This window comes from Pristis pectinata, chromosome 6 (genome assembly GCF_009764475.1).
Source record: "Pristis pectinata isolate sPriPec2 chromosome 6, sPriPec2.1.pri, whole genome shotgun sequence".
In the NCBI taxonomy this organism is placed as follows: Eukaryota; Metazoa; Chordata; class Chondrichthyes; order Rhinopristiformes; family Pristidae; genus Pristis; species Pristis pectinata.
Genome location: NC_067410.1, coordinates 96,076,509 through 96,097,056, shown reverse-complemented (window position 1 = coordinate 96,097,056; position 20,548 = coordinate 96,076,509). Strand labels below are relative to the sequence as shown.

Genomic DNA, 20,548 nt, shown 5'->3' with positions numbered 1-20,548 from the left:
GGGTAGCCATTGCTGGGCATGCCCAGGGTAGACAAGTTGACCTGCACAGTATCAGAATCAGAATCAGGCTTATTATCACTGACTTACATGTTGTGAAATTTGTTGTTTTGCGGCAGTTTACTATAGTACGGACTAGGGTGCATACTGTATAAATGAATGACTTATCTTGGTCCTTAAGCATTACTTCAAAACCTGCACCAACCCCCCTTCCCCTTCAATCTCTAGTCCCCAATACCTCTTCGATGTTCCGTCCCACTTGACCCTACAATTCTCTTCACACTCCTCACCCCAATGAAAATGCCAATTTCCTGATCCATTTCCCCTTCCCCATACTTCTGGAATGCCAGGCGCTGATTTTCATCCCACCCTTCCACTACCTACATACTCAACCCTCAATAGGCGCTGACTGTCCAGATCTTGCCCTTGGGAAGGAAGACCAGGCAACATACTTGTGGTTTTGATAATATGCGGGGCCTATTCTCCTACTCCTGATGACCAAAGAAGTTTTCAAATAGGGGTGGCAGTCAAAGATTCATTGACATGCCACTGCTGCTCCCATCCATTAGGATGCACTCAAATTTCTGGGCAAAACGCTCAAGGAAAGATGGAATACTAGAGAGTACATGAGCACCTCAGAGATTGCCATACATGTAACTGTTCAGTGGAGCTGTGTCTGACTGGTGCAGGGACGTTATCTCTTAATTAACTTAGCCTGCCCCACAACCCAAACAACTTTCCCTTTGTCATACTTATGCTTAATTGAGAGTTATTGTGAATATGTGGACACGTGAAATATGCCACCAAAATGCACAAATATTTGGCAACATATGGCTTGCTGTTACTATACCAAAGTAAACACATTGATCAGAAATAAAACCACTGAAGTTGATTGGGAACATGCTACAATTGGCCTCAACTAACCAGGATCCACCCCTAACTTTCATCAGTGACTCCTGCCAGGAAATCTCCAGGTACAAAATTGGGTTAGACAAGATCAAGCTTGGCAATCAAGCACTCCGCAGTAACATAGCTTCCTACCACTCATCACAACTGAGCTTGGAAATAAAGAATGGATACTTTGGCATTGTGGTTTAAACTGCCAGGGTGCATTGGGCCAAAGCCCCATTATGATCCAACAGTCTTTAAGAAAGGCAAAGAATTGAGGGAAATATTACTCACAGAACAATAGAGCCCCGGCCAATTTTTTTTTAAGTTGCTGCGTTACTTATTTTAGACTGGGAATGATAATGAGCTCAAAGCCTTGTGGGGTCCAAGTAAGGCAGAGGCTGTCCTAGCAAGAGAGAATGGAAGTAATGGGCACTCTCTTACTGACTCAGCAGCCTGGACAGACACCTGCTGACGCACACGGAGGAGAGAGAATACAAGTGCGACCAGTGCCCTAAAGCCTTCAACTGGAAGTCGAATCTCATTCGTCACCAGATGTCACACGACAGTGGCAAGCACTACGAATGTGAAAACTGCGCCAAGGTATGGTGAAGGGTTCCAGTTCCTCATGTCATAATCGGGCTAGGAAAGGAGGACTGGAACATTAATAAAAATATGACTTTTCAGAATTCATTTATAATTCTTAAATTGTTTTCAAAGAGCTGGAAGTAAAAGTCATTTCACTTTCCCCATTTCCAGAAATCCAGCACACTTCGTCTCGACCATAAAATGAAGAGTAGATTTTTTTTCCTTATAAAGTAGATTTCAGCACCCAGCCAGTCAAAGAGTCCTGGTGGTCAGAGTAAGTTTTGGTGGGAAACAGCAGCCAGTTTTATATCTCCTTGGTTTTCATATCCATTGAAATCGAGAGAGAGAGAGAGAGAGAGAGAGAGAGAGAGAGACGGCTGACTCACTGTCGATAATTCCACAAACACTGTCCAAGTGTGTTTTATTTGGTGTAAAGTTCAGCTTTGATCAATTATACTTCATCCCTGTAATGATTGTTTTTTTTTTGAAATACACATCATTCCCTTTCAACACCAGGATCTTTTCCACTGAGCTGAGCTAAAGGCCATATAGGCCACCTGGTGCATATACTTCCGCTATTATGGAGGAAGGGGTGAACACGGAAAAATTGGGACTCAAGGTATGAGATTCCCTAGACCCTGCCATTTTCATTAGTTGCAGGGACTTTTGGATCAATGAAGACCACTGAAAAATAAAAAAATCTGTTCTCCCAGTAGGAGGCAGTGTCTAATGGTGGTGCATGGTGGAAAATCAAAGATCTGTGGCTTGTAGCTTTACGTGCTGTGAGTGTGGTATCATCTCTCAGATGAAGATAGACTGGATGGTACAGTATATAAAATCCAGTTATTTTCAAAGTTTTTATGCTTCAAGTCTGATTCCTTTGTGCATTACTTAGATAAAACCTGATATAAAATGATCTGTGTGTTAGTGATCATTACTGAGATAAACATTATTGGAGCCACAGTATAGGTCAAACAGGAAAACTAAATAGAGTTTGAAGATTAAGTCAAGTTAAAGGTAAAATAAAGTGCTCCTTATAGAAACTGGTTTCTGAGTTTGATTGTAAAACTGTACCTTGATCTCCATATTTCATCTCCCTGCATCAGATTTCTTTACTGTTTCCCAGCAGGTTTTTACAGACCCCAGCAATCTGCAGAGACACATTCGCTCACAGCATGTTGGTGCTCGGGCGCATGCCTGTCCGGAATGTGGAAAGACATTCGCCACTTCCTCAGGTCTCAAGCAGCACAAGCACATCCACAGCAGCGTCAAGCCATTCATTTGTGAGTCCCCCTGTTTATTCTCATCTTTAATTAAGGTAGCAGTGACTTCACCACAGAAAGAATGAACAGAAGAGTGTATGTGGGCTTGCTTGTGTTTACTTCATTTATTTCCTTGAAATGTTGTTGCTGATACACTGGTAAGCCAAGAGCTCAGTTGGTCATCAAAGGAGTGTCATTTACAGTGCTTTCTCTAGTGGAAGCTGGATTTGACTGCAGCCGAAACCAGTGGTGGAGATTCTCTGCTGGTGCTCAAGTTTCTAGGTTTATAAAAAGCTTAGATATAGTTCATCATGCATGTGGATCATAGAGAAACTTCTCGTGAAGAGATTAAAGATGCTCTCTGTGCCTTATTTAGACAGAATAAATGTAGCTTTATCCTGTTCGAATCCATTCTCTACTTCTCTGGGATGAACTGATGAGTTTCTCCCATTAGATATTGGCAAGCCAGATGCTTAAGCATAATAAAGTGTTACTGCAACTGTAGAGGATATTAGGGAGACCACACCATGTGCTGTTTTGGTCTCCAGGTTTGAAAAATAATATATTTGCAATGGATGCAGTGCAGTTAATGTTTATTGAATGGATTCCTGGGATACAAGGACTATCTTAGAGGGAAGTTTAGGTAGAACGGGCCCATATAATCTGGAGTTTATAAGAATGAGGAGTATCTCACTGAAATATAAGGTTCTGGAGATGCTGAGAGTTTTTTTTTAGTAGGGAGTCTAGAGTAGGGGGTACAGTCTCAGGGTATGATGTCAGATGTATAGGATTGAGGTCAGGTGTAATGCTCTTCACTCAAAAGATTGTAGATCTGTGGAATTCTCCATCCCAGGAGGCTGTGGCTCCTCTGTTGTTGAATATATTCAATGCTGAGATAAATCTTTGGAATCCAGCGGAAATGAGGGGTATGGATGAAGGTGGAGTTGAGGAAGAAGTTCAGGCATGATCTTGTCACACAATGGAGCAAGTTACAAGGGATGTGACACTTGTCCCGTTACTACTTTTTGGCTACTGTCTATTGCCCCACCATAGAATTCCCTAACCACCAATTCTATCCCACTGCTTAGCCACTGTCTCAGGCTGAACCAACCTGTTTCAACCACATGTCCTCTTTTACTGTGAACTGGAATGCTGATCTACAATATCAGGTCTGTAACATCAGCCATTTCCACCTCATCCAGCCCATCCACTCATCCAGAATTAAGCTCCTGACTGTTCCAACACATCCTGGCTGGCATTCCATCTTTCACCTGCCATTAACATCATTTTGCAAAACCTCTGCTTCCTATCCCAGACCCAGTCAAGCCTTCTTTTGTGGCAGTCCTTGCTGACCTGCCAGGAGCTGTGTCCTTCCCTTGTTTTTAATCCTTCCATCGCCTTCATTTCCACAATGTTCCCAATCCATTCGAACTTTTCTTCCAAATACTGACTCTTCCTCTGGCTCTAGAAATCTGGACTTGCACCTCTCCTCCTCCCCTCCCTCGATCTGTTGGTGCCTATATCTACAACCACTGACTACCCACTGTGGAATTTCTCTGAACCTTTTTGGTTTTCCTTCTGTCTCTACACCATTAAGTTCATATTAAAGGTATTCTCTATGACCAAGCATTTTGCCACCTCTCCTAACCTTCAGCGCAACATTTTTCCCATTTGTCTCTGTGAAATAGTGTAGGACGTTTTGCTTGCATTGAAGGCACTTATAAATGCAACTAGTTCCCAGTGCTGTTGCTTTTGAAGAGATTTGGAGAAGCAATCCCTTCAATGTTAGTTATGAATTGTCAATGCACCTGTGCAAACCTACACTTCTGTTATCAGTCCATCTCCTGCTATTACAGCCATATAATTAGTTTAACAGAATGCCTACTGGGCACAGGTTCTGTGATCAAGTTGGGTGCCTGTTGTACACTGTGTGCACACTGGAATGCTCAAACCCTGCGCAACATCCCGTGAAGCAAAAGGAACCTCTTTATGTCTATTTCTGGCCACAGTTCTGCTCTGAGTGGACGGAGAGGACTGTGTGAACTTGGATAGTAGCTTGAAGCAATTGTAATCAGATTGGTGGATCCACATCAAGGAACAAAATGGAGATCAGGATGAACCAGCCAGCAGCTGGTAAGCCATATGAGTCTTATGGGAGTTTCCTTTAATAGTTTACTCTTTCAGAATGTGCATTTTGTTTAACTTGCACAAGTTTCATTTATTAAACAGTTTTTATTTCATAAATTCATTTTCTTCCCGATATTCAACCTCAGGGGGCTAATAGGGGGCTATGTGGGAGGGAAGGGTTAGATAGATCTTAGAGCAGGATAAAATGTCGGCACAACATTATGGGCTGAAGGGCCTGTACTGTGCTGTGTTTTTCTATGTTCTATGTTCCTCCTCTGGAACCATGGGCTCATACTTTAGTATAATTCTTTACTACTCTCCCACCTAAGTAACTACTCAAGCTTGAGGCCATCTGCTGAGTGTTAGCAGGCTTTTTGATTGCAGAGAATGTCATAATTAGATCCTACCTTCACCTGATATCTGCACGTGTGCCTTCCAGTACAAATCTGGACATTTTTTTTCTCTCCTCAATAACAATGGATCAGTGATACCAGATGTAGTTGTCTTGTTAACGTCCTGGTTAAGATCAGCTAACCTAGCTAAAACCAGAGTTGTTTTCAGTGAGTGTGACCCTGCAGCAAGAGTTGGGCCATCCCTGGTTAAGGGCTAAGAAATGGATATTAAACTAGCTTGAGCACCATTCACTCTCCAATTTTATTGCCCGTTAATTATTTAATTCAGGTAAAAACAGAGGTAGAAATGTTGTCAACAAATCATTGCACCTCTTACAACATTTGATCCCACTTCTGCACTTTCAAGAGATTAAACCTGTGTTAATCTTTTTCTTTGCACCGTAAAGCTATCAAATGATATTACAATTGATTTTTATTTATTCACTGCCAGGTAATGATCTTACAAATTGTCTGGTAATCCAGCTGTACTGAGTGGAGTTATATTGTTCAAGCATTGTATTGTATTACTTGCTCTCCTCGACTTCACCCGTAGTCATTTATTTAAAAGGCCCACACACATACACTCAGTATATCCTCCTGCTAGGCCTGTTTTCAGCAACAGTCTCTTATTACTGCATCTTGCCTTAGCTAAACAGAAAAAAATCCTTTAACTATAATAAAACAAAAAAGTAATTATTAGCTTGTTCAAAAAAAACGTAAAGCCACTGAATGGAAACCACATGGATGTATGGGCCAAACGAATTCAAAATAGAACTTAATTTGTTTTAATAAGCAACAAATATGCAGCCCCTGAGTACTGCCTAATTACTGTGTTCTCAGAAAATTACTTCACAAAGCACACTGGCATCAGATGGACCTGATACTACAAAGTGGTTTGTGGTTTGCGGTACACTACAGCATTTGAACGTGATGAAAAGCTTGTCAGGTGGTAATGCCTGGAACATTTAGAAATTAGAGAGGGGGAAAATGGGGAGCAGTTCGACTGAAACAATGAAGTGTGAAACTGAAAGACTACATGGAGCTGAGTGCTGCAAGCTTTCTAATATTATCCCCACATGTGGCTCTGGCAAACCACACATTGCCTGCACACTGGGGAATTTGACAGATACTTAAATATCTGAGTTTCCAAAAAGTACATCAGGAAAAAGGGAAGTTGTTGTTTGAATTGATTTGAATTCCTGATTTTTTTAATGTTTATTATTCACCTTCTGATAATTAACAAGACCCCATTAAATAAAGCAGGCAAGCTTTCCTGATCATAAAAATTAAGCTGTCTTTTTAGTGTGTTGCTGTCTACCTATTGGCCCTCAGATAATATCAGGGATTGAATGGCTGATACTGGGAGTGCCTGATGTCATTTAACCTACTATCATTTTGACTAAGGTGGAGTCATAGAGGGATACAACACAGAAACTGGCCCTTCAGCCCACGAAGTCTGTGCAGACCACCAAGCATCCATTTACACTAAGCCTACCCTAATTCATTTTATTCTCCCCATATTCCCATCGTCTCCCCCAGATTCTACATTTATCTACACAATTTAAGGCAGCCAATTAACCTACCAATCCTCTCTTCTTTGAGATGTGGTTGGAAATTCATCTGTCACCGGGAGAATGTGCAAACTCCACACAGTCAGCACCTGAAGTCAGAATTGAACCTGGATCACTAGAATTGTGAGGCAGCAGCTCTACTGGCTGCACCACTGTGTCACTCTTGGAGGATGTGTTGGAAATACAAACAGAAATTTCTGGAGGCACTCAGTGGGGCAGGCAGCATCTGTGAAAAGAAAAAACATATCTTGGTTTCAGATGGTAGACCCTTCTCCATGCTTAGCTCAAGTCCAAAAAAAATCTTTGAATGAAATCATTTTTAACAGGTTCCTATTGGCTTATTGAGGTCTTCATTAAAAAAAAGTAGATGCTTTATTCATGGACCCAGGTCATCCCAGAGCACTCTGCAACCAATGGAGAACTTTTGAAATGTAGACATTGTTGTAATGTAGGAAATGCAGCAGCCAATTTGCACACAGAAAGTTTCCAAAGTGTGGGAGTGTATGAATTCCACCCTTTTAGTAACTATATTTCTGATTGAATCTTTAGTTGTTATGTTTCTTTGCCCATTGTATCTTCTGGGGATAGTGGGGACGGAAAATAAAAGTTGGGGGGGGGGTGAGGATTATCTATATTAGCACAGTTCATGCAGGTGAGGAATAATACAGGAATTATACAGATTGGGTGCTGACTGTAACCACTTTGATTCTAACCCCAGAGTCTGTCCGACTACTAATTTTGAAAGATTGCCCTGTGCTGTAGCTGGATGATATTTAACCTTTATAACTGCTTTGAGCAATGTGTTCTGTCTTTATTTCAAATATATATTTTAAATTACATATTTTAATAGTTTTTAATCAGAATGACACAGTTATTTTTGCCATCATTTTTGTGAAATAGAAATTTAATAATATTTTTAAAAATACACCTGCAAAATAGTTCAATCTTTATTAATTGACTAAGTGCATATATAATGGACAGAGCAGCTGAAAGGTTTGGAACTCCAGTTCTGGATTATAAAGTGGCATTTGAGCTCAAGTTATGTAAAGGAGGTAAATCACTTCTATTGATACATTTTCTGTAAGGTGTTGATCGGCACAATGATCTTGCAGTGATTTATTTTAATTAATTGTGCAGAAGGTTTCGGATGCACCATTTGATAAACAAATAGGAACATTTTTAAAGTGTCATACTTTTAATACAGGAATAACTGCTTAGAGATGAGAAAGAAAACTTTTGTTGGTGTAATTGTATGAACACCTACTGTGGTTGTACCAAATTCCTAACTTGCCAAGTTAATATTGAAAAAAAGTATTGAAGCAGAGAGAGGATTTTGACTTGAGCCATTTTGAGTATTTCAATGATAATTCCTGGCTATATTACTATAGTTTCATTTCAATTAATAATGGCAAAAAATATAAACGTTTTTGTATTCAGGAGTTATAGTAGAATACTTCCTTTTATTGTGCTAGGTCATAAAGACCCACCAAGTCTGCACCAACCATCAACCACCCATTTACACTAATCCTACAATAATCCCATTATTTTATTCTCCCCATATTTTTATCAGCTCTCCCCCCCCAGATTCCATCATTCACCTCCACACTAGGGGCAATTTACAATGGCAAAATAACCTACCAATGTCCACACCTTTGGGATGTAGGAGGAAACCAGAGCACCCAGAGGAAATCTATGCAGTTGCAGGGAGAACCTGGGTCTCTGGCACTGTGAGGCAGCAGCTCTAACAGCAGCACCATTGTGAAGGGACAAAAGAACACTAGAAATAGATGTAAGAGCAGGTCACATGGCATTTGACCTCACTCTGCAACTCAATACAATCCTGGCTAACCCTGTCCTTCGCTGTTTGTTCCCCACATTCTCTGAAGCCTTCAGTGTTCAAGCACCTTGGCAAGTTTTTGCTGATCCAGGTAGAAAGGTGGGTTTACTTGCATCAGTGCAACCAGTTCTTGGATGTTCAACTAGAAGGTTTAATGCTTTATTCCAAGATAAAGTTGTGAAAGTGTGTTTCCTATATTTGGTTGACAATATAGAGAGGTGGCAAGTTGTGAAACTGCTTTGAATAAATCTGTTTATTTGTAGTTTGTCAGCAGGAGACAGACTGGTGAAAACCAACTGGTTCATTAAAGCCCTGCACCCCCTCCACACCCCCACCCCTCCCCCCAACTCTAATCTGGACTGTATGTGAGTCCAATCCTACTCCATGCAACTAACAGAATCATGGCGTGCAGAAGCCCATGGAGGTTAACTTAAGCTGGCTCACTGTTTGATGTTCTCGCAAGAATACAAGAAAATAGGAGCAGGAGTAGGCCACCTGGATCCTCAAGCCTGCCCTGCCATTCAATATGATCATGGCTGATCTACCCCAGGCCTCAACTCCTCTGTGCCAGGTTCCCATAGCTCTAAATTCCCTGATGATTCAAAAATGTATCCATCTCCACTTCCAATACTTCAGGTGGTCTAACCTCCACAACTACCTGGGGTGGAGAATTCCAGAGATTCTCCTACCTTGTCTGGTTCTGAACACTGAACCCACATAGTTGTTTACCCCAATTTGTCTGTCACTTTTCATTTAGGAAAGGCAAGATTCATAAAACATTAAAATTATTGCAGGGCGTTTTCATTTCTCATAAATATTTCCATCATTTGGATGAGATTTTTGGCCCCTCATATGGGTGTGTGACATCCCATGGCACTGTTTGACAGAAAGAGCTCAGGTTTGGGGGTTTTCTCCATGTCCTGACCCATGATCATTCCTTAAACATATCTGCTGAAATGAATGATCAGGAGATCGTTCATGGGATTTAACTGTGTGTGAACTGTCCGCATTGTTTCCCTAGTTTACAACAGTGACTAAACAAATAAATGAGCATCATGGTTGGAAGATATTTCAGGACATCCTGAGGTTAGAAAAGGTACCATATAAACTTAGAGTTTTCTTTTATTTTGATAAAATTATATCTTAGATTGATGACTGTGTAAAGTTCTGATTGAGCATTTCCCTTAACGCAGATGGTGCTTTGCTATGAGTGAAAGCAGTGTGACTGCATCACAAGAGTGTTTCCTCTGTATTGGCAAGTATTCATCTGGTTGTAAAGGACCAATGGTTATCATGTGACCAAGGACAAGTAACCTTTCATTGGAGAATCTAGTTCCGAGATTGTGCTTGGAAGCTCCTATTATCTCCTTCAATTCTATTACATTTTTTGTCATTATATTTCCTCTATTGTTCAGTTTCTGTGAAGACTCAGTAGATCTTAACTGTGGATCACTGTTCACTAAAACCATGACTGCAAATGGCTGGCCAATTGCAGCTAAAATCAACTGTTTGTCAACAGACAGAAAATATTTGTATTATTAACAGTTTGTCATCGGTAGTTTTAAAAATCAGTTAAAGCACTTAACCCTCAGGTGTAATATTACAATATACCCAACATTATTAACAGCATTTTGTTGCAGGGCTTTCTTTAAATTCTCCACTGTGATAATCTTAGAAATTTCTTGTATATTTAACCTGCAATGTATGTGAGTTGAGGAATCAATAATTAATTTATATTCTTGATATTCCTCCGTGAAACTCTGCATGGTATTCCAAAAATAATTATAGGCATTCATAATCCTTTAAACTAATAACTTATTTTAATAATTTCCTTCTATCCACTAGGAGTACATTTGGGGAAGGGTTATTATGTGCATGAAAATCTGTTGGCTCATTCTAAAACACCCCTCACAGATTTACTCATTTTTGCAAACTTGATCAAATTAATATCCAGGAGGTAATCTGCCTCTGTGTGGGCAGTGCTCTTCTATTGACCTATGCCCAGGGAGTCTCTGCAGGTTTTCTGCAAACAGAAACTCTCACAGCCACAGAAGAGAAAACATTTTCTCCTCATTATTCTAGGAGTATAATCCTGTGTAAAGTGCACATGTAATCCTGTGTGGTTTACTCAATACTTGAAGATGAATGAAAACCCTAGCTGCAGGTAGGCACATACTGCCGCATGTCATTTCACCAAATCTTAGAATGGTAGCAGCAGAAATGGCCATTTGACTAATAGAATCCATACTGGCTGTCTGCAAGAACAGTGCCACTGGTAACAATAGTCTGCCCTTTCCCCGTGCCTTGCAATTTTATTCAAATCCTTACCCAATTCAATTTTTGATTGAATCTCTCCATACCACCCTGTCCGGCAATGTATCCAAATGCTGTACATTCCAGATGCTGTACCTTCTGCATAACTAAGGTTCAAGTGTGTAATTTTACTTTAGGCACCTCTGCCAATCTCCTCTGGCTCTCAACCCTTTCACTGTTGGGACCAATTTCACTCTACCTGCTCATTCTGGGACCCTCACTGTTTGGAACATTTCACCACATCTGCTCCCATCCTCCTCCACTTTGATCATTTCAAACACTGGACAGCAAATACACTACTTGGAATCTGTTCCTTTCTTGTAATAGATGAATTTAAGATCCTCCATCATTGTGGGTCAGGATGTTGACTCTGACATCTCAATCCATGGGTGATGTAAATTTGGGCTGGAATTAGCACATAGTTACCAGCTCACAAAAGAACAAAAAATGTAACAAGTACCAGCTAGAACCAAAACCCAGAGGATCAGAACTGGGATTAGGATTGAGTGGAATTTGCATATTGGACTTTAAACTTCATGCTGGTCCACTAAATTGGCCTGGGATAACTTTATCATGATAGCCACAGGATTATGACAATGCTGGTGACAGGAGACCATGACTTATATAACTGTTATCAGGCTCTGATCTTGCAACAATGTCAGTTGTTGAAATATCATAACTTCCACTAAAATAGTTGATGAAAGGATGTCATATACACATATTAAATGGTTCCATGTTGATTTCACAATTTCTGGATTCTCATCACTTACCATTTTGTGTGAAATGAATAGATTCATACCATCTTCAAAATCTTTGACAAATCATTTTCAAGTACGTGCATTCACTTTTTGTACACCAATAATCCACAGTTACATTTATAGTTACCTCCTGCTTATATTCATTGAAGGTCAATCACTGAGGCCAAGCTGCTGAGGTTGACCTGGCTAACAGTCTCATAACTTCCATATTATCAGAGTATCTCAAAGCACTTTGCACTGAACTACTCCGAAATGTAAACACAATTGCTTTGTAGATAAACACAGCCTTCAGCTTCTACCAGTGCATCTGCTATAAATACCAATCAATCTGTTTTTGGTGATGGTGGTCAAATAGTGCCACGGCATCCTTTTTGTTTAGTTGTGAGAGAAGGAGAACCGTAGCATAGCATCTCATCCAAAAAAAAGCACCTCCAATGGTGCAGTACTCCCTCAGATGTCTGGAGTAGAGATTCAATTCATTTTCTTCAGAAGCAGAGGTGTAAGGATGTAGCCACTAAACAGGCTGACACTTTGCAAGTGATGGTAGAGGTTGGATAATTATTTCAGTAGATCTTTATCCTTGCCTCTGTTATATTGTTGTCCAGCAAATCTATGATTGGCAAGTGCAGCTTTACTAAATCTTCCTTAATGTTTAGAAGCATTCCTTAATAAAAGCGAACACACACCTGAAGCAGAGTGAAATAACTAAACTGACTGCATTAGATTGTCAACTTAACAACCCAGTATCAAACTTCATTTTGGATTGACCGCCCACTATGAAGCTGGCCAATGTTTGTCTCCATTTAATCAAACATTACATGTGTGAACTGGCACTGGGCATCAACATTAATGAATGGCAGAGTAGTATGTTGATTCCTTTTGCTTATAAAATCTAACACAAGGACATCTTGGAGCAGTTGCACACTGTGGAAGATGAACTATTGTTATTTCCCTTAAATTGATGGAAATTAGATTGGCGACGTTTCTATAACAAGTTGATTATTTGAAACAACAGTTTCATCCCCAATGTTAAAATATCCATTCCCAAAAAAGGCTTGATAGGGTAGATACAGGAGTGATGGTTCCCCTGGGTGAGGTGTACAGGACATGACTGAGATGAGAATAAATTTCTTGCCCAGAGAGTAGAGAATCTTTGGAACCAAAGAAAGCTCTTGAGGCTCAGTTGCTGATTTAATTCAAGACAGAGATCAATAGGTTTTAGCATATCAAGAGATATGGGGTCAATGCAGGAATGTAACACTGAGTTAAAAAATCTTATAGAACAGTGGAGCAGGATGAGGGACCAATCGATCTACCCTTCTATTTCTAATGTTCTCATAGTCAATAGGCCAGTGACTCTTTTCTAAAAGGACTAAACCTGTCTAGAACAGGAATATATGGAATTTTTTTTATTGTAGCCTTTATTTTAAAATATCTGTGACTGGACATATAAGAAAATAGGCAAGTACAAAATGGGAAAAGACATGAGTTTCCTCTGGCCAAGCTTTCATTTTATTGTTAATTAATTCAATTCTTCAAAAGAGCTTTTGTCTTTTATGATTGTGCTTTAGAACTTTATGCTAATGATCAATGGTTTAAAGTTGTATATTTCACAAGGAGAATTATCTTTGCTTCCTAAGATTGGGAGTATCAATTTGGTTGGAATCAAGAAAGAATAATATCAATTGCAGTAAAAACAGAAAATGGTGGAAACACTTAGCAGGTCAGGCAGCATTTTGTGGAAAGATACGGTCAAAGATCCTGCCTCAGATCTGAGAAAGAGAAAAAATGAGTTAGCTTTAAGTTGTAGAGAGCGGGAGAGTGACGGATAGGATTAAAGGAGCATCTCTTATAGTGTGAGGCTAGAGTCACCCAGGTGACTTCACATTTTACAGAGCTGTTTAGTTGATTGATTAAGCAACTTCTACTCTAATAAAATGCAAATCCCAATCTACCTGGAGCTCATCAGGCCCACCTGAGAATACAAAATTTAGCTTTTTTATGCTGCCTAAAAAAATAACATTATGTCAACTTTGTTTTGAATTTTACAATTTGAAATCATTTTTATTTTCAATACAGAAAATAAATCTCGACCTGGCCAATTAAAGTGAATAAGTGCTTATTTTGTCCAAGTACCATTCCTCTATTTCCTATTTTGACAAACCTGTTATATGATTTACTTTTAATGAATTAATGCCTCCATTAAATGGCAGAGAGAACAATGTCATTGGAACTCAAGCATTCAGTGATGGTGCTTTCTAAGCTCTACCTTTTAAGATTTCACAACAAAAAAAAACAAGATTTTCCACTCCTGCATTCATCTGGCAGCAGTCTCCTCCCCTTAATGAGAGTCCACAGGTTGATTTTGAGCATTAGTGAATTTACAGCCCTCTGTTTTACTAAATTGAAGTCAATAAGCTGCTGATTTGTTGTTGCTCATTCTCACTATTGTATAAGATCAAAACCTTCCCAAAAGGTGCAAACCCATGACCGAATATGCACAGAAGTGCCAAAGCCTAGAGAAAATGGTGGGATGTGCTCAGGAAGCTGACAAGTACTAGGAAGGAGGGGAAAAAATTGGTTAATGTAGCATGAACCTTCACTGTAATTCAGCTCCCACATTATAACTGGACGATAGCAACTAATTCTTATTCCCAGTGAAGGAAAATTATTTGTCCTGATCTAGCTGAGAGCAGCTGTCACCCGTGCTCTCCACTGAAGAACGTAGATTTTTCTGCTTTATCCACATCAGGACAGATGGTATAGATGAAACAGCTATAGAGCATCAAAAGACATAATTAGGTCACATGGGCAGACCAAAATAAGTCCCACTCATAAAAAATTATTAAATAAATGTGCTGTTTCTCTCATTTGAATGTTAAATACACTGCCAGTCAAGACCATAGAAGAAACAATGGTAATAGGTAGAGGCCATCCAGTACTTGAGCTACATCACACACATCCTTAGATCAGTCATTCAGCAGGATCTTAGTTGATCTGTGGACCAAAATGCTGCACTTGATAAAACAGTCTGCCGTTTCTGGAGATAAACTTTTATTGAATGTCATTGGAACCTGCAAAGTTGCCCTAAAGTTTGTATAGCACCCTAATATTTAAAATAACCCTTTCAGGTGAATTTTAGACTGAAGGTTGCAATTGATCTTTAAGTGCTAGAAAAAAGTGCACAAAATACATCTCCAAATTTTATCAAAGAAGGAAATCTCCCCCACTGACAGCAAGACAATCAGTTGAATGCATCCAGCGCTAATCTCTTATGAGTAATTTCTGAATTTCAGAGCGTCTAAGTCTAACACTCAAAAAAAAACTCAGGTTATGATGACCCTGCTTTCAGCTGCACTTAATGGTTTGTTTTCACACATTATAAGCCATGTATTCCAGGCTTTTTAAAATCATCAGCTTACACAAGCTTTTAACCCATTTCTGGTGTGTATTTTCAAAGGTCCATTATGGTTGGGTTGGAACTCCCATTCCACTCAGTATATGCCTGTATCCATATATACCAGCAGTTACATGAATTCAGCTTAATTCAGCTTTTATTGCATTAATTGCAGAATAATTTAGCTTTTCTGCTGTTGATGAACCTTTGCAAGTTGTGTAGGTATTTAGCTTGAACAGTAAGGCAAAGGGAAGCAATGTTACATAACTGTACAGTTTATTAATAGTTTCCTCTGTACTCTGTAATGGTCATCAGTAGATAGGAAGTAATGCTTTAATTGAAGGTACATAACATTTTGCAACCTACTTCAGTGTATCATTGGCATCATTGAAACACTTCAGTGTTTTCTATTTATCCATTAGTGTTTAATGTGAATGGCTGAGGTTAGAGAAACGTTCAAATGCAGGAAGGCTACCATCAGGAACAGTAAGAGGGGAAATAGAGGACGTGATTTTAGGACCATGGGAACTAAGAGTGCAGGATGGGATACATTCAATTCAACTTCCTTCTTTTCTGCTTAAAATAGCGACGGGATCATTGCATTGTGATACTTTGTCAGTCTTTTACAAATGTTAAAAAAAAGTTGTTGACAAGTGATTCAGAGCACTCAATACCCATTGTTTTCCTTCTTTGATGTGCAAAGGATGAGTATGACTACAGCAACAATTCATTATTAACAAGTGCAGATCCCAAGATACCATCTGAGGCTCCAGGATTCTTAGAAGAATAACATCTGGTTCCATTCAAAAACTGTACTTTACTGCATAATGGGAATTCAGAGCAAAGTACTGCTGTAACTGTTCCAATTAGTCAGTTTCACATGCACAGAAGGGAAAAGTCATTGCTTTATATATAACTTTCCTTAGGCAACAGCATTAGTTGAAACCTTGGCCATACAATTAGATTTAATGACCTCCTAGCTGATCTACTCAAATTAAACAAGGCCTGAACAAAAGCACCAACAAGTGATTCCAATGGGCCAAACCATGTAATTCACAGCTGCAATAACTACTGGTATATATGGATACAGGCATGTACTGAGTGGTATGGGAGTTCCAACTTAACCATAATAGAGAGATTGTTCTTTGGAAATACACACCAGAAACGGGTTAAAATCTTGTGTTCATGGGTGCTGGGAATTGGGTGGCGCGGTGGATGAAATCTTCCAACTCAGGGACCTGGGTTCCATTAGGCTGACAGTGCATTGCAGCCATGTCACTGTCTTTCAGGCAAAGCATCAAACCAATGTTCTATCTGTCCTCTTAGATGGATGTAAAAACTCCAGGAGCATTGAAGAGAAAGGGAGTTGTCTCTGGTTTCTTAGCCAATGTATATATCTCATTCATTACCTCCAAAGCTGATTACATGGAGAATATCACATTGCTGTTTATGGGAACCTGCTCAGTGCAAAATGGCTGCTGAATTTCTACATTACAATAGTGTGTACTCTTCAAAACTACCACATCAACTGTAGGGTGCTTTGGGTTGACCTGGGGCTGTGTAAGTGCAAGTAATGTTTTTTTTTAAATCCAATGGTACGGGACATCTTTGCTTGCTCTCAGTTCTATCTGGAATAAATTTGTCATTTTGGTTTGGTTCCCACTAGGTATGGGAGACAGGGCATAAAACTGGCTTTAATTTGAACTCATTTAAATGAAAATACTCATCCTCCTTGGAGGCCACAAAAATATGTCAAATAGATTGCTGAGGCAGCATACTCTGTATTTGACTCTGCTGCTTGATGCCGACACAGAGTATTTGAAATGAAAGTGTTTCATGTTCCATTTACAACTACTCATACAATTCGCATGACAAAGTAAGCAACATCAATAATAATCCCCTACTTATGCCCTAAATTCTAGTTATTCCACTTAAATCAATCCCCCATCCAATATTTTACCAATATTTTAATGGGATAGCACTTTTATAAGGGGTTACAAAGTGGATAAAGGGAGAAAATCCTGTGTTTTCTGGTTACAGGAATGCTCTCCATAAAACAATGTGTTTAAATTATGTGTGACGTTTTTTCAGGATGAACTTTGTCTTGTGTAGATTTTGATGGATCCATCAGGCTGATAAGTAAAGGTGTTGGGAGACACTACATATATTTCACTGAATTGCTCATATCTCCTGCAGATAGTCTTTGTGTAGGGGATGCCCTAACCATACCACTTCAATGTTCTCTCTGCTCCAGCTGGGGAGGTGCGTGGTGATTGACATGTTTCCATTTTTCATATACAGGTGAAGTTTGTCACAAATCATACACACAGTTTTCCAACCTGTGCCGCCATAAAAGGATGCATGCAGACTGCAGAACACAAATCAAATGCAAGGACTGCGGTCAGATGTTCAGCACGACCTCATCATTAAACAAGCATAGACGATTCTGTGAGGGGAAGAACCATTTCACCACGGGGGGCTTATTTGGTCAAGGCATTACCCTTGCAAATGCTCCAACTCTGGAGAAGTCCAGTTTGGTTAACTTGAATCACAGCAATCCTGGCCTTGCTGACTATTTTGGTGCAAACAGGCACCCGGCTGGACTTACTTTCCCAGCAGCCCCTGGCTTTCCATTTAGCTTTCCTGGTCTGTTTCCCTCAGGACTTTACCACAGGCCACAGTTGATACCTGCTAGCTCACCGGTGAAAGGGCTATCAGGCACTGAACAAAACACCAAACACCAAAGCCAGTTGTTGTCATCATCCCAGGCGCTGCCAAACACACCGGACGCTCTGAAAGCAGCGAGTCGGCAGTCATCTTCAGATGAAGTTCGACCCCTGGAGGTTCCATCTGAGAAGTCTTCTGAGGAGAAGCCACGGGGTAAAACTAGTGACCAATCAGAGAGCAGTGACCTCGATGATGTCAGTACACCCAGTGGCAGCGACTTAGAGACGACCTCCGGATCTGATCTGGAAAGTGACATTGAAAGTGACAAAGAGAAAAATAAAGAAAATGGCAAAACTGCATCAGAGAAAGCAAATAGCCCCCAGAAAGTAGTCCCTACGAACAACAATAAGAGAGAATTTTCCAACCACTCACTTTTCTCCCCCCCACTGGATGAGCAGATTGCAGTGACAGGAGCTGTTAATGACTCTATTAAGGCTATTGCTTCTATTGCTGAGAAGTACTTTGGTTCTACTGGACTTGTTGGCATGCAAGATAAAAAAGTAGGGCCTCTGCCATACCCTTCCATGTTCCCTTTTCAATTTTTCCCTGCCTTTTCTCAACCAATGTACCCATTCCCAGATAGAGACTTAAGTTCTGTACCCTTAAAAATAGAGCCCCAGTCACCCAGTGAGCTGAAGAAGCTGAGGAATGCGAATTCCGAATCACCCTTTGACCTCACCACCAAACGCAAGGAGGAGAAGCCAATGCCACCTGTGACCTTAAAGCCACTGACTTCTCATTATGCAAGTGAAGAGCAGCCACTTGATCTGAGCATGAGCAGCAGAAGCCGGGCCAATGCAAGCACCGTGGTGGAGCCCCGAAAGAATCACGTGTTTGGGGAGAGGAGGGGCTCCAGTGTTGAGCAAGCCAAAAGCTCAGACCATTCTCTGCAGCATGCCAAACCAACCCCTTTCTTCATGGATCCTATATACAGGTAAGACAACATGTTGCTTTTGTTTTGGGATCTTATCTAGAGCTAAGTGCACATGTACAAAACTATTGCACCACACCTCAAAGTAATATAAAGAAATTTTAGCAGATTTTCTCAGATTATGTTCCCAATATGTATCATGTCCTTCAAAACTACGCACAACCTAACTTAACATTATTCACATCTTGTACCTTGCTGATAAAAATATCCCAGTAAAACAGTTCCCTGCCATGGATAATTTTATCCTTTGTCTGGTCCATATAATAAATGCTGTAAACTGCAATAGGAAGTAGCTGAACTTGATAAATGACGTTATTGCCATCATTTAAAGTAATAGTACCTGTTTAGATCCCCTTACACTGTTTGATTGTTAAGCTGTCCTGTCATTTGCATTCCTCTTACCAGAAGCATCTCTAAGGATTTGCTAGTTTATGACTGAGTAGCTTTATTTTAATTCTTTTAATTACCTATTTTAAAATATTGTTTGTTCCCATATTTACAATTTCATATATTGATAATATTTTTATTACAGAGAGTGACAAAACCAACCTATTACCTGCTTCCGACAATAGAACTCTGTATTAACCAATAGAATCATAATAAAATTGCATCTTCAATTAACATTATCTTCCTGCCCTTGCAATGTGATAGATTTATCACTTGTTCCAGGTAACTGTATCTGAAGCCAAGATTAGCAGAAAACCACAGGCACAAAAGGGATTCCATGAGCAAATAAATAATTCAGTTTGTCTGATACTAACTAGTTAGTTCAGGCCATAATGGAAAAAACAACAAGATGCTGGAGGAACCCAGCAGGCCAGGCATCCGTGAAGAAAAGCAGGCGGTCAACATTTCAGGTCAGGACCCTTCCTAAGGACTAAAGATAGGAAAAGGGGAAGCCCACTATCTGGGAGGGAAAAGCAGAGCAGTGATAGGTGGACAAAAGAGGGGAGGCGGGGTGGGCACAAGGTGGTGATCGGTAGATGCAGGTAAGAGATAGTGATAGGCAGGTGTGGGGGAGGAGGGGAGAGCGGATCTATCAGGGGATGGGTCAAAGGTAAGGAGGCAGGCACCCAATGGGGGGAAGGGAGATAAAAAAAATAGGCGAGGAGGAAAAAGAGAGAGAGGCTAGGAAAGGGAAGAAAAGAAGAGACATGGTTGGGTGGGGGGGGGGGTTTGATTTATTTAAAGTAGAATAATTCGATGTTCATGCTGTTAGGCTGTAAAGTCCCAAGACGGAAAATGAGGTGTTGTTCCTCCAGTTTGCGTTTGGACTTCTCCTACCAGTGGAGGAGGCCAAGGACTGACATATCAGTGATGGAGTGGGAGGGGGAGTTGATGTGACTGGCAATGGGGAGATGAAGATCGCAGTTACAGACGGAGTGCAGGTGGTCTACGAAATGGTCACCTAGTTTGCGTTTGGTCTCACCAATGTAGAGGAAGCCACACCTGGAGCACCGAATGCAGTAGATGATATTAGGGGAGCTGCGGGATGGGTGGGGTGGGAGGAGTGAACTAGGGAGTCATGGAGAGAGCGGTCCCTGCAAAAGGCAGAAAGGGGTGGGGAGGGGAAGATATGCTTGGTGGTGGGATCCTACTGGAGATGGCAGAAGTGGCGGAGAATGATGTGTTGGATACATAGGCCGGTGGGATGAAATATGAGGACAAGAAGGACCCTATTCCTGTTGGGTCTGGGAGGGGTGGGGGTGAGAGCAGAGGTGCAAGAAATGGCAGAGATGTGGTGTGAGCTCTCTCGACCA

The 20,548-nt window shown here is 40.5% G+C and overlaps 1 protein-coding gene across 8 annotated transcripts in view; it reads left to right on the top strand.

The window, feature by feature from the left end:
- The window catches only part of mecom (MDS1 and EVI1 complex locus), a 358,144-nt gene that overhangs the window by 284,507 nt on the left and 53,089 nt on the right, over nucleotides 1–20,548 (top strand). For 5 of the 8 annotated variants that reach the window (XM_052018370.1, XM_052018369.1, XM_052018371.1 and 2 more), the window contains exons 5-7: nucleotides 1,341–1,488; nucleotides 2,600–2,756; nucleotides 17,432–18,791. In XM_052018370.1, the coding sequence (XP_051874330.1) occupies nucleotides 1,341–1,488; nucleotides 2,600–2,756; nucleotides 17,432–18,791 (1,665 nt within the window). Of the gene's footprint in view, nucleotides 1–1,337; nucleotides 1,489–2,599; nucleotides 2,757–17,431; nucleotides 18,792–20,548 lie in introns of all 8 variants that reach the window. The other 3 variants (XM_052018366.1, XM_052018365.1, XM_052018368.1) reach the window with 1 other exon arrangement.